Raw genomic sequence first — 14,005 nt, forward strand, 5'->3', positions numbered from 1 at the left:
CCGATTTCTCACCTGTACCGCCGTATTTCATATAATTTACCAGAGACACGCTAGTTTAGTTGGTGCATTCGATTACGAGCTCGCAATTCGTGTGCTCTGGACGAAAGAGAAAAAATTCGTTAATAACGAATACCAATGACGAACTATCACAGAATTGCAACAGGCGAGTACTCGGTATGGATGGTCGCGGTTATTAGCCGCGTAACGCGATCGCAGTAACGGTTTCAGAGGTAGATTTAAGATCCGGGTCAGTGCATCTGAAAAATAGGTTTTTGCGGTAGCGTTCCGTGTTTCAGCGACGACGATGGAACGCCGCCATTCAGAGTACCGCGTTCCAACCGCCGCTGGAATGTATTTTTTCCAGATGACAATTACAACGAACCTTCTGTTTCGTTCCGTTCTCTTTCTCTTCCTTTTTTTCGTTCCTTTCATTTACCAGTTCCGCGCATTGTCTCGGAAAAAATGATTTTGTTGGTCGTTTAGCGGTCCAGGTTAACGCGATAAAGAGAAGGAGAGATAAATCGCGTCTTTCGGTCGGATTTTCGAGGCAGCACGCGGTCGACGTCTTAATTGTGGGTCAATTTCAGAGAGAGAACGGGGCCACGGGCGAACAAGGCATTTCTACGCACGAATCTCCCAGCGACGCGGTGGCCCACGGCCGATATCTCGATGAACAGATCTAAAAGTAGAACTCCAGCCGAGAGATCCTTGAGGCGAGGCCGCGTGGGAAACGTTAGAACGGTGTGTGGAGTACATACGTTTGATAGGACGTCGGTTTAATTCAATTTACGCTGCTCGTGATCCTATTCCCTCGCGTGAATTGAAACTAATCTGCCATGGCGAGCAGGACTTGACGTTTCGATATTTATCACTGAAATTTTTGAGACTTTACTCCGTACTATCCCTGTGATCCCATCGATGTAGTCGGAATTGTTTGTCTGCAATTGTCTGGAATTCTTGGAACGACCAGCGGGTAGTCATTGAGAAATAAGCAGCTAGAAATTTATGCTGATGAAACAAAGGCAATTTAGAAACAAACGAGTTTAACCAATTGGAGTGTGTAACTCGAATGGAATCCATGGTTAATTAAATTATAATTAGGAATTAGTTTGTATTATCCCCATGGGATCATTCCTGACTAACCGTTTTGATAACGATTAACGGGTATGTCTGAAATGAATGTATGGAACGATTAACAAGTCGTTTATGTTACGGAAAGCATATTTGTGGTTTCATAAGGTGGACCTAATCTTTTGATATATCGATGATATAAATATACGCGACGAGCGTAAATATACTGCTCGATAGTCAATATTCAGCGTGCAACGGTTGAGCAGGTACATTGAATTCCAAGCGGCCGTTATGGTCTTTAACGATTCGACGCACGAGCACGTGGCCGACCATTACAATATCTAATGCGCCCCAGGCCCGAAAACCGAATTAATTCCGACCGGATATCGGTCAACTACCGGATACTCCGCCATTGGTAGAACGTGCGGTTACCGCTTAACCGGAAGCCGATGGGAGAACCGTTTTATGGAAGCTTGTGTCTTCGTGCCATCGTATCATCAAATATTCAAAAACCATTCCTCTCTTTGAATTATGAATTTCAGAATGGAATTTCAAACGAATATTATCAATTTGTCATTCGTGTTCTTTCCATCTTCACCCTTTCACTTCGGATTAAAAGGACGATGCGCCGTGGAGTAATCGTATTGCAAAATTTCGTTTCTTAATTTACATGGATAACGCAATTAACGTTATTTCGTACACTGTCTACAGCGAAAACATAAAACAGCGTATAAGTATCGTGTAATGCATAGTAATTTGACGGGAATGTTCGTTGCAGGAGGACGGAAAGGAGAAAGGAAGTTTTCCTGGGAGATTCGAAAATGCGAGTACGTTGGCATTACCGCTGAAAAATGAACGATGAAATAATCTTGAAGACCTTAACCGGTGGCGGCAACATTCCATTCGCCGATGAGGATGGCACGGTACCGGGCATTGACCATCGCCGCGTTCGATCGAATATCACGCGGAGAGAGCTGACGAAAGAAGCCACCGCTCCGACTCTAAGCTCGAGGAACGTGCAGAGTTTCACCACTTTCCGTTCGATAGTTCAACCGAAGATCGTTCAAGAGGGTGAGTATCGTGGTGGTGAAGCGAGCGTCCCGATGCTACAGAAGAGTTCGATGTTGAATCAGAGAGAATTAGCTCAGCATAGACAGATCAAGCAATCGCCAGCTTTAAAGAGAAACAGGAACGAGGCGATCGAAACGGGTTTAGAGAATCCTCTGCAACGCTACGAGAACGCCGTGTTGAAGTATCAGAATCAGAAACCGAAAGAACGAGCAAAACGACCGCCGAGTCACGATCGACAGCAGCAACAGCAGAACCACGGTTACTCGAGCAGCGACGAGAGCGTAGTCAGGAACAAGTCGAAGAGCATCAGCTCGATCGACACGCAATCGGTGAACAACATCTTGGACGAGTACGAGGATCTCGATTACAGAAGATCGTCGGACTTGAGCGACGTCGGCAGTATCAGCGTGTCGAACTTCGAGGCTGTCATGATGGATCAGCAGAAGAAACAGCAGCAAGAAAAATCGAGAGTCTTGGCGACGAGGATGCAGCCCAAGTGTTCGCCGGGCCGGGAGAAACCCCAACCAGTTCTGAAAGTGAACCAGCAGACCCAAGTGAGACAGCGGTCCCGGGAGAGGCAGAAGGAATCCGTAAGACACGTTCTTCCATCGTCTCCGACCGAGGACAATTCCTCTCCGTGCGTTTCGCCGGTGGCTGTGACCGTGGACACCAGCCGAATCAGAGTTCCAGAGGTGTTGTTTCGCAAAGGCGAAGTTCAGAAGAGGGTAGACGAATGGTTGAATCAGACACAGAGTCAGAATTTCTCGGTGTCTCGAGAGAAACCACTCACCAGATCGAACAGTAGCGCCGATCAAAAGAGTCAGAGGAGATATCGTCAAGATTCGAGGTCCAGATCGATAGACGAAGGAAGGGACAAGTTGAACGGAACGTCGTCGAGCTACGACGACCTTAGTCGCGCGGACAAGAAACTGGAACGCAAGGTGGACAAAGTGAACGTCGGCGTGAACACGAGTAGGGGCACGTATAAAGAGTACCTCGCCTTGAAGAACCGAACCAAGCAACAAGATTACGGATTCAGCGCGCCGAACAGCGTGATAGGTAGATCGCGAGACATCAGTCCTTCTACCGGTTCGAGAATTCCTCAAAGAGGACCCCTGAGTTCCAGCTTCAGATCCAGACGATTAGAATCCACCAACGAAGTCAGTCAAGCGGATAGCATTGGAGGAGAATCGTCGCAAATCTACCAAGCCGAAAAGAACTGTCGCGTGAGAAGCGCGGCCGACAACAGGCTGGCGAATTTGGTAAAGACCAGAAACGAGTCTGATCATAGCAGGATATCTGGAGTAAGCGGCGTAGCTACCGGCGTTACCGGTGGTTCGACAACGGCGACGATCACGAACACGACCGCAGCGGCGACGAGCAGCGGCACATCGTCGGTTATCCCCTGCAGGAAAGCGTCGTTTAAACGATCTCAGAATCACGATCAAAGCACGATTGGCGCGACGAGAGCGCTCGTTAAGGAAGAGACAGGCCAGAGAGCGAGAGGAGGCTGTGGAGGGAACAACATCTCGAAGGGCCCGAGCAACCTTGGTGACCAAGGCGAGCCGATCTCACCAAATAAGGACGGAGAAAGTAGGCGCCCGGCTCTCACGAGCGATTCACCGCGAGCCGGTGATAAACCAGCCGATGCTGCCTGTAAATCGATGGAGGTTTCGAGGAGCGTCGATCGGCCCACACGAGATACCCTGAGGATTACCGGCGAATCGGCCGATTCTAGGTATCTTCAAGATAAGAGAGACAACAAGGTGGATCAGACGAGGCAGGAAACTATTTACGGCGCCGTTGGTGCGCGTGTCCGGACTCTTCAAGGTCAGCAGGAATCTCGCGTCACGAAACCGAGAAATCTTCAAAGCGGCATCGCGCAGTCAGAAGCTAGAAAGCCACCGGTTGTGCCGAGGAGGGATCAGATTCCTTGTTCTCAGGACTCGAAGGACGATCGGGCGAGGAATTCGCCGATCGATTCGCCTCAATCCACTTTTAAACCTAATAGTCGCGTATACGCGGCGTTGCAACAGTTGAACGAGCAAAATTCGGCAAAGAACAGATCGGCGGGAAGCAGTCCTTTGGAAAAGTCTCCGAGCAGATCGCACTATTCTTCGCCGAATCACGTGGAGAAGATTTACGAGCGCAGCCTGCAGCCTCAGGTGATTCACGTGGATGACCTCCAATCGATCCTGCGACCTTCTTTGCAGGTTTCTGCTTATGGCGAAGGTGGAACAGGCGGTCGATCAGATCTCAAGTCGCCTCCCAAAGAAGCGGTTATGCTCGACGAACGAAACGAAAAAGAGAGAGAGGCGGACGAGGAGGAGGTGGACGACGAGGAGGAGGAAGAAGAAGAAGAAGAAGCGGAGGTTTACGAACGGGTCGGTGAGTTGCGGTACGAACACCTGGAGACTATCGAGGAAGACGATCAGAAGAGCGAAGCATCCGTTTGCAGATACCCGGAGATCGGATTGAGTCAGTGCCTGAAGATTCAGCAATGCCTGCCGAACGGTAGATCGAGAGGAGGTCCTCCGGAGAAGAAGAAGGAACCGGCGACGTGCACGAAGCGGGACCAACAAAACGAACTTGCCAGAACGTTCGTCACGTTTCACTCATCCGGCTCCCCTCAGGGTATCAAGACGACGAACCTGCAATCTCGATCCGCAGCAACTGGTTTGTTAGAGTGCAACGAACAAGAGGAAAAACGGGAGGTCACGGAACCGATCATGATCGTCGAGGACTTCGAGATCCCTTACGATTCTGGGAACCTGGCCGACAGAAGCCAATCGTGTCACACGCGGGAGAACAGCAATCTATCGACTGCCACTATCCCGGTGGACGAGCTGGAGAGTGAAAGGCAGGCGGCAAAGTTCAAGGTCGAAGACGCGTGTCTTCGATCGAACGAGACGTCGGATCGGACAATGGACGATGCTAAGGAAACCAGCGAGATATCTGAAAAATGGGACACTGAGAAAGGAGAAAGAACGAACCTGAAGGAGACCGACGACCGTGGCTCGGTAGTGAACGAAGTGTTAGTGAAGAATCTTCAATTCAAGCAGGATTTACCGAAAGATTCGGTAGAGCACAGTGCTGGTGACTCGTTCGGTAAGATCATCGAATATGTCGGTCAGCAGAGACCGATCGGTTTTCATAACGTTTTGTGCGACAATTACGAGAACGTGCAGAACGCCAGGTTTAAGGAAAACAAGGTGTACGTGACGAAAGAGGAGATGGAGCGGCAGAGGCTGATGGAACTGCTCCGAAAGAGAGACTACGAATCAGTGAAAGCGGTGAGTGATAACAAACCAATGTTATTACGCTTCTTTCTTTGCTTTTCTATAGATGTAATATAGTATAGCATAGCAAGAGCTATTAAACAGCGCAAGGTGTTTCGCACCTTTGACCACCTTCCCCTGCTATAAGTAAGGTGTGTTTCCAACAACGTGATACACGCGTAGTATAAATTACAGCGTATGATTCGAGACACGGTCGAGTAGTTAAACGTAAGCTTTATTACGACCTAGCGTTAATGGTATCCATACACGATTGACTTTATCGATTCCAGGATCTTAATCGGTTTCGCGTTCTAAAGAGAAAGGTCGTGGATTTTCACGAATCAACGATGTTTCACGGGCACGGTTTCACAACTATCTCGATCGTTCCAGTAGCGTAAACTCGGCCGTTTTAATTCGAAACGAGATAAGCTTCGCTGGAAAGATACGGTTGACAGCAAACCAATAATTACATTTACCATTTCGCATCGGTTGTATATATTGTGTTCCGCGTGCTGAGTCAGTGGTTCTTCCAATAATTACAAGTCGGAATTAACCGAGATATGTTCGATTCGCTCTTTATCTCGATCGCGTATACGCGGAACGGTCATTACGGGCAAAGCCTCTTTTACTCGTTTCGAACGGTGTTCCGTTTGCGCCGACTAGCTGACCGGTGTAATCTGGCGTGCAACGCCGATTTCGAACTTCACAAATTTCGCCTCGCACGATTTCGACCGAATCGCGTAAACAGACCGCGTTACGGTTGGCAAACCGCCATATAATAGAAAATACATAGTTGCGAGTTTCTGGACTTCTCTCTGTTTCTAATTACGTAAAATCTGCACGAATAAGCGGATCCCTTTGCGTTAATTCGGCCCTCGGAATCTGCGTGTTATCGACTTGGAAATGTCGCTAGAAAATAATTAACCGCGATTAAATCTTGCTTGGAACATTAATGAACCGTATGAAAGGAACGAGTACGATTTTAATGATCGTGTAGGTACAATCTCTTTTACACGTAAAGATATTTTCGTTGGTTTTCTGATACCACTTTGTGATTAAAACTATCCTTTTAATATGATAATATGAAAACAATTTATTAGATCTGAATGTATGTCTTTTGAAAGTCTCTTATAAGGTGATTAAATGTAAAAAAAAAAAAAAAAATCAAAATTACTTGCAGCTATTAAAACTGGCAATATTTTCATATATTTCTGTACATACTTTCACAAGCCGCAGCATCTCAATCTGAAATTTTAAACGAGATAATAATTCTTCAAGATTTTGATAATTTCCCAATAATATGTACCTGCTTGAGGCTTACCTCATTTTCCAAAACTATCCTAATGCTTATGAACGGGCGTGTGCGGGGATGTCGCATCCCCAAACAGGCGGAACTAAGAATAACGGAAATTATCGTTCAGAAGGGTGTAGTACGTATCGCGACCGTGGAAGTCGTAGCTCGTGGTTACTCTTCAAGGTGCACGATCTCGAGACACGACTCCGCGTAAGAAACTGGTGGTGCATGAAAGACGCGAGAGGAACGGAGAGGACCGTACGATTTATGATTCAGCCGTGCTGGGAACCAAGCATTAGATATGCGGTTCATAGTACGCTTTAACGCGCAAGAAAGATGCAATAAATTGTAGCACGCGCGCTAGTACGTCTCGGAGAAGAGAAAACGCGAGGCTCGCCCTTAACGAGGTTTCGGCTCCGAGCTACTTTTTTTCTCGTCGGCGACCTGCTCAAGGACACTGTAAATTAATTTTCACCCGCCTCTATTCAGCGAACAACTTGTCCGCCGTTGTAAATCGTTTTTCATGGCGAATCAGACGAAATTTCACCTTTTGACATAATGCTCTGTCGCACGAGGTTATTCGCCACCTCGTATATACGCTCGCGTAATTTTATGTTTCCCCGGGCCTGTTGAAATTTCGCGTGACGTAACGAATCATGGAGCGACCGTACCTCGTGGATTTTACGGCGCATTAAGGCAGCATTCACAGTGGTAGGCGTTAATGGGACAGATTAATAAGAGATTTTTCAGGACGTTAGCCACGGGACGTAATAAGCGAGCGTAGATTCCGTATATACGCGAGCTCAATTAACTCCCGCGGTGCTGTCATCGCCAAACGTCCGATAAAATGCCTTCGTATTCTTTTATCGGTCCGTTACAAAGAATCTCGGCCATTACTGGTAGCGATTTCTCGTTCTCGTCAGCCATAATTTCGTTCTCCCGCGTGTCGTTCAGACGGAAGTCACATTTAACGCCTTCTTTTACCATTATTCGAAGTAAGCGAGTGATTTACGGACAATGCGGATCGCAGTAAATTCAGGACTGTTCAGACAGTGGATAAAAACAGTGATTAAAAGCGCGTATATATCGTCGCAACGAAGAAAGGGAAAGACCGGGATGTATTTTCATGGAACTAATAGCGAGCAATTCGAGCCGCGAGCTCAGAGTCACGTTACTTTGCTTAATTCTGCTTCGAGACGCGAATATACATAAGCCTATTTAGATAGTCTTATGTCTATACGTAGGATTATTCGTAAATACATTCTTTACGGCTATACTTGGTCTAAGGCACGGGAAATTTTCTGCGAAAAACATAATACGAAAACGAAGGAGCCTTAAGCGCCTCTTCCCTTCGCTTACCTCTAGAGAAGCTTCTCTAAAAAATAGACAGAACAGGTTGATCGAATTTATACGAAAATTGCCAGACGACGGGAAAATTCCTGGTTACCTCGAAGAGAAAATTTTCAGGAGACAGTGATTTGGGAAATTAAATGACAAGACGAGCGGTGGCTGGGGGTAGAGCGGTAATGGCGCGAAATTGACGATAAATGGTCCCGACGGTGGCATCGCATCGGGGAGAGAAAGTAGTCTGCGGGTAGGGGTGTGTCGATCGAATTCACGAGGAAATATCGCGGCGAACGTAAACTCGACGGGGCTGCTCGTCATATTCGAGCCGTGGATTAGGTCGGGTGACCGTTTGCTCGTAAATTTTCCTGATCGAGGAGGCGGCTGGAGAACATCGACGCGCGTCCGTATGCGTGGAAACGTTCGTGTACGCCCGTCAACGGCGGCGTGCGTATGCATTTCTGCACGTACGCGCGTGTCCATGCACGCTTACATATCGATGAGGCTGGCTACGTCCAGCTATGCATATCTGGGGGTTCGAATGCAGCTGCATTGTTCGCGACCAGACGACGATACACACCGGCAACCCCCGTACGAATTATGACTCGATTAATTCTGCTATGATTCCCACACGGTATCTGTAATGCGCGCCGCGAGTTTAGATCGTTGCCAGTCGAGGACGATTCGCAGGGCACGCCGGATATCGCACGGATATAGGGACGTTCGATGAGAATTTGACTAACCGTGGCTACGTTGTGTCAATCTACGATAAATGGAAAACCTTGCTTTCAATAATTTCACGGTTGCGCGATTCGGAAATGGAATCGACTCTTTGGGGAATTTGCTTATTTACAATGGCTACAAAAAGTATTGGCGCATCATCGAATTTGTTATAACATTTACGTTCCGTTATATTACTTTGACGTTACGTTGATTAATCACATATTTGTATTCTGTAATGTCCTATATACAGATAGTAGATACGTTTATAATTGTAATCATCGTAGGACATGGAATTACCCAAATTAATATAGAATTCATAATGCACTGATATCCTTAAAATATCTGGGTAATCTATATCAACGAAACAGGTATTTTTAACTGGTAATTCTGACAATGTGAGAAGCAAAGACAGTCTCGATGCAGATGTTTATGGAATTAACTGTAAGTTTTTCGTTTGTAAAATCTTGGTTCGACGAAGGAAAAGATCGAACACGTGTTATACCCGCGATTCGATTTGTTCGATCCAAGTTTCATACGACTGTTTTTGAAAAACTTCGTTCAATCGAACAATGGGTCACGGTAAAGGTATAGAAATGATTGCAGTGGTCTGTAAAGTTCGTCCTGTATCGTTTTGAGCTATTTTTCCCAAAAATCTACCCAGCGAAACCAGCTCGCGAATAGTACACGTTTCACACAGAGCTCTCGCTTCGAACGTCGATATTTTGTAAATTGTGCATACGCCCTTACAAACCGTGTTTGCAACTGCACACAGGGACGCTGATTCGTTGTTTCGAGCCCGGAAAAGCTTTCACGACTTACAGAATCGCGACGAACGTACACAAATCGATCTACAAACTATCGATCGGGGTAGGATACGTGCTATACATAAACCAGCTGCTGTCTCTGACAGTGTGCGTCTCGATTAATCTTCGCTTGATTTTGATGCATTGCGCCAAAATTATGTATGCAGGTGCACGCGTATTCCCGGTACAAATTAATTGGTGACGGGGATATGACTATAAAAAGCATACAGGATACTATTATTCCACGATGAAAATACGGATTGATCGTTTAATCGAGATACCGCGGTTTACCTCGTTTTCCTGCGCGATACATATTCGATCGAACAATTGGGAATAACTAAATCATAGTCTATCGAACTTGCGAGAATTCTAAGCATAACGTTGTATAATCTGAAATCCTTTGCCATGTAGCTAAAGCGGTGTATCTAATTTCATGCGAATATGAGTGCTAATGCGGAGCGCAAATATCGCGAGTCGACAGGCATTCGGAGGTGAAACATCGAATGCCAATGAAGCGTGAAAGAATTCACGGTTGAGGATTGAGGCGTTCTTCGTGGGTGAAAGGAGAAGCAGGTGTGGAAAGTTGAGGACCTGTGCGTTTCGAACGATTACCTCTTACATCATACAATGCTTCTTTTATTATTTTATGTTTATAAAATTTCGATGATTAACGAACCTCCGGAATTTTGATCGATGCTATCGCGCCTATGGATTATCCTAAATGATTTTCACTTTCAAGTTCGTTTTATATTTGGCATTATAATTCCTTTCAAAATTACTCGCACTTTGAAGGCTCTGTAGAAGTTCAGAGGGACGTTGAAATATGCCACGCGAAATTCATTATAAATTGCTCGTGACCGAAACATTTTATGTTTCACGGGACAAAAAATCTCGTCCAGGCCATTAACCGTACATAATAGATAATCCCTTTAAATATTTCGCCCGTTATCCCGGATCAATTGGAGAAAATTAAAATTATTCGGCTGAACTCCCGATAAAACGTTCTATTATCAAATTTATATTTTCCCTGGAAACCTTTAATCCCTTCGCGTTTTACAAACGCGCGTGCCCTTGTTCTCGTGAAATTTATCATACTTTATTTTTCAACTCGTTTCCCCTTCTCGATGGAGGAAGCTTCTCGTGCTCGGATATATAACGATTGTATTTTGAATGACGGTAAGGAAAAGCCTGAAAAACGAAGGAGGAAGATGTTACGGGCACCGTTCTCTCGCATAAAACGTCTGTACTAGAATCTACTGCTTCGAGAGTCCCGTGTTTCCCCTCGATGAAATAATTAAAACGTTGTTACTAGCTGATACGCCAGATGAACTTTTAAATAAGCCATTCGATATATATATTAAAACATGCTGCACAATTCGACGGCGTAGAAACTTAAATAGCATAATTCAACATCAAATATATGTATGCGCATTAATAATCGCCGAACTTTCTTGGAAAACAAAACAATGAATTGGGTGAATTGCGTGGGATGTTTGAGTTATAATATTTTTAATACCTATTAGCTAACTTTTCTCACGACTTTTCACGGAACGGCAAATGGAGGAATCATGAATTATGTATTTCTTGTCCGATGAAAAGTCGAACGTATTATAGTTCGTACGAAATAATGAATTATCAAACAATAAAAGTTGGCGTCGCTTCTCATTCTGCCGATGCAGGAGCGATAGAACGGAGTGGCGCAATCGAACGGGAGAGCTCTTCGGGGTAAAGGGCACGGACTTATTTAGAAATCGACTGGCCGGGACAAAGGGATGACACCTGCACTGTGCCTGGAGTGGGCTCGCAGCTCGGATGCACAGTGAACGTCTCGAAGCGAAGCGACGGTTCATTGGACTTCAATGGGAAAGCCCCCGATGCCGCGACAAAACAGTCCACAGGAGTTCCTTCGATACGGTGTTTCCGTGAAGAGAATAGAAAATGACGGAATACAAAAAATTTTAACGGCGGTTATTGGGAGAGAAAGCGACGAAACGTTGCGCAAACTTGTAAAACCGGTGACTTCTCGATGTTTGACTACCCTCGACGTTTGACGTGTTCCGTAACGATCGATTCGTAGCGAATTACACGGCGTTGTTGCACGATATTACGATATTAAGACACACGATCTTCTCGTATTGCCCGACGATGTATCGATTTCTGTGGACGAAGAAGACTTATGAGTTGGCGCGTGTACGGACTGGGTAACGAACAGCCAGGGTATAAATTGTCTGATCGTCGATAGCCGGTCCGTACATGAAAGTACAAACGACCATCGTCGAGTTATATCAGTTTCCTATAGTTTATTAGAGTCATAAACCGAGCAGTGACAACAATTCTGCCGGTTGCTCGTCGGCGATATGCCTGCAAGCCTGTGTTGGGACAAGGTAGACACCAGAATCGATCGTTCTTCTATGCCAGGAAATAACGAGTCTTCTTATGAAATACGATTTCATCGCTCAAAAATTGTCAAGGTGTTTGTTATTGGCGGTTGCCTGCGTCGATGTTGTAAATACCGTTCCTTTTCTTCCACGCTGAATCAAACGTTATTCGTAACATTCTTTAGGGGGTGCGCTCGGCTTTAGGGAATCACATAGCAAGCAGCTGCACTTTGATTCGAGTTTTCACGTTTTCTCCCCTCAACATCTCCCTCTAACTATCTTGCAGTTGTTCGTCAATGATCGAACACGGCTTAGCCGAGACATAGAGGGATCTATAGGTAATTCTCTGGCCACCAGGTAACCCCTCCGCGAACATCTGTGTTTACGGTGTATCCAAAGCTTCGCTAGGCTGTTCCTATGGTTGGTTAGCCTGCCTCGTATTACGCGGTGCTTGTTGCGGCCAAATGCCACGTGACTTCGAGCTTTGCCCGCGATCCGATCGACACGATCGAGGTCGACACAATTTCGGATATTCGTGGAAATAATGGCTTCCCGGCAAGTGTATTCCTGATCGTTGGATAACTATTCATCCACCAGTAATCGAGGTGAATCTATACGAAGGGATCGAGCGGGGCAAGTTGGAACTGGTACGAAACAGATCCTGGATGATTATAGAAATCCGTTTGACTGGGAACGTAGGTAAATGTCGCCGTATCTCTGTATACGGTAGATGTATATTCGGTTTGAGGATTGAAATCTTGCGAGGATTAAACAGCACGTTTATCGTAGACCTACACGATTTTCCTGGCTTTTGTGAGACTTTGTGGCTTTCCGGTTTCTAATAAATCACTCGACTTTGCTGTACGTTGCACAGCGATCTCCGTGTTGCCTTTGGAAATTTCGTCGTCATTCCACCGGCGTTATTTCGAATTTCAGACATTCCGAGATACCGGCGGATCTCCGAAGGTTCCCGTATCAGCTGAAACTTGGCTGGCACGCAAAGGACGCGTTCTCGGATCTGACAGCCGAGATAAAGTTACATAAACGCTAATTACACGGGACAGTTATAAATCCGACCTGGTTCTGTAACTTTAATTCCTGCGAAACTTTGTTAGCGATAATCCTGATCGATAATTAGAAACTTCGCAGTTCCCCCTTCTTTTCACTTCTGCTGCTACAATGTACCTGTAATCCTTTCCTTCTTCCACTATCTACCAGAGAGAGGATGAAGATTCTAGACTTTCAATGAAGCGAGAAACCTAAATTTCTCTACGCTTCTACAGCTGCCTATAATTTCTCGTAAAATAGATTGAAAAGAAGCGGAAAATTGGGATAAGAAGGAAAGTAGGCAGTTCAGAGATATCGAAGATGGAAGAAGGACGTCCGTGGAATGTCGAGCACCATGCATTTCTATCCTCATCTCTCACGACTCTGTCCCCTCTTACACTCTCTTTTCTTCCATTTGCTCGTCTCACTCTACTTCTTTCTTCTTTTTCCTTCCTTCTTCGAGTACCTGTGGTTTCGCCACATCTTCGTTGTATAGTGGTGGGAAGGGCAGAGGCTGGCGAAAGGAAGACGAAGATCGGAAGACAGTGTATCTCTGGAAACCAGTTCAACGTATAACAGCGTTTTTGCATCGGTCTTACGAGAAACGAGAGCGCGTTTGTGACGGCGGCGGCGACTGAGATATAGGAACTACGTTACGAAGCGTATCCTCGACTTTGACATCCTGTGATCCTAACCCCAATAGCTATGCAGGATTACCCACGTTGATATAGCTAGATTCCTTTGAATAGTCTTCTGGCTTGCCTCTGAATAACTTTATTGTTAACCTGTGTTGGAAATCCCTTTCGCGATGTAACGTATAAGTTATCCTGCACACCAGTGTGTTCTGCACCAACTCGAATGATATTCGAATAACATAGTCCGTCCTTGAAACAAGGTCGAATGACTTGGGAACGATTCCGAATACTTTTCGCGTGATTCTCGACGCAAGGTCTGACGACCTTCGAGTAACCCGAATTTCATTAAAATTATCAGAAA

The 14,005-nt window shown here is 45.7% G+C and overlaps 1 protein-coding gene across 4 annotated transcripts in view; it reads left to right on the forward strand.

Annotated features, from left to right (window-relative positions):
* Window positions 1-14,005, forward strand: part of LOC132912561 (uncharacterized) — a 171,229-nt gene that overhangs the window by 9,037 nt on the left and 148,187 nt on the right. For all 4 annotated transcript variants that reach the window (XM_060970060.1, XM_060970063.1, XM_060970061.1 and 1 more), the window contains exon 3: window positions 1,850-5,435. In XM_060970060.1, coding sequence (XP_060826043.1) covers window positions 1,923-5,435 — 3,513 coding nt within the window. In that variant the 5' untranslated portion in view covers window positions 1,850-1,922. The remainder of the gene's footprint in view (window positions 1-1,849; window positions 5,436-14,005) is intronic.

Source organism: Bombus pascuorum, chromosome 12, assembly GCF_905332965.1.
Source record: "Bombus pascuorum chromosome 12, iyBomPasc1.1, whole genome shotgun sequence".
Taxonomy (NCBI): domain Eukaryota; kingdom Metazoa; phylum Arthropoda; class Insecta; order Hymenoptera; family Apidae; genus Bombus; species Bombus pascuorum.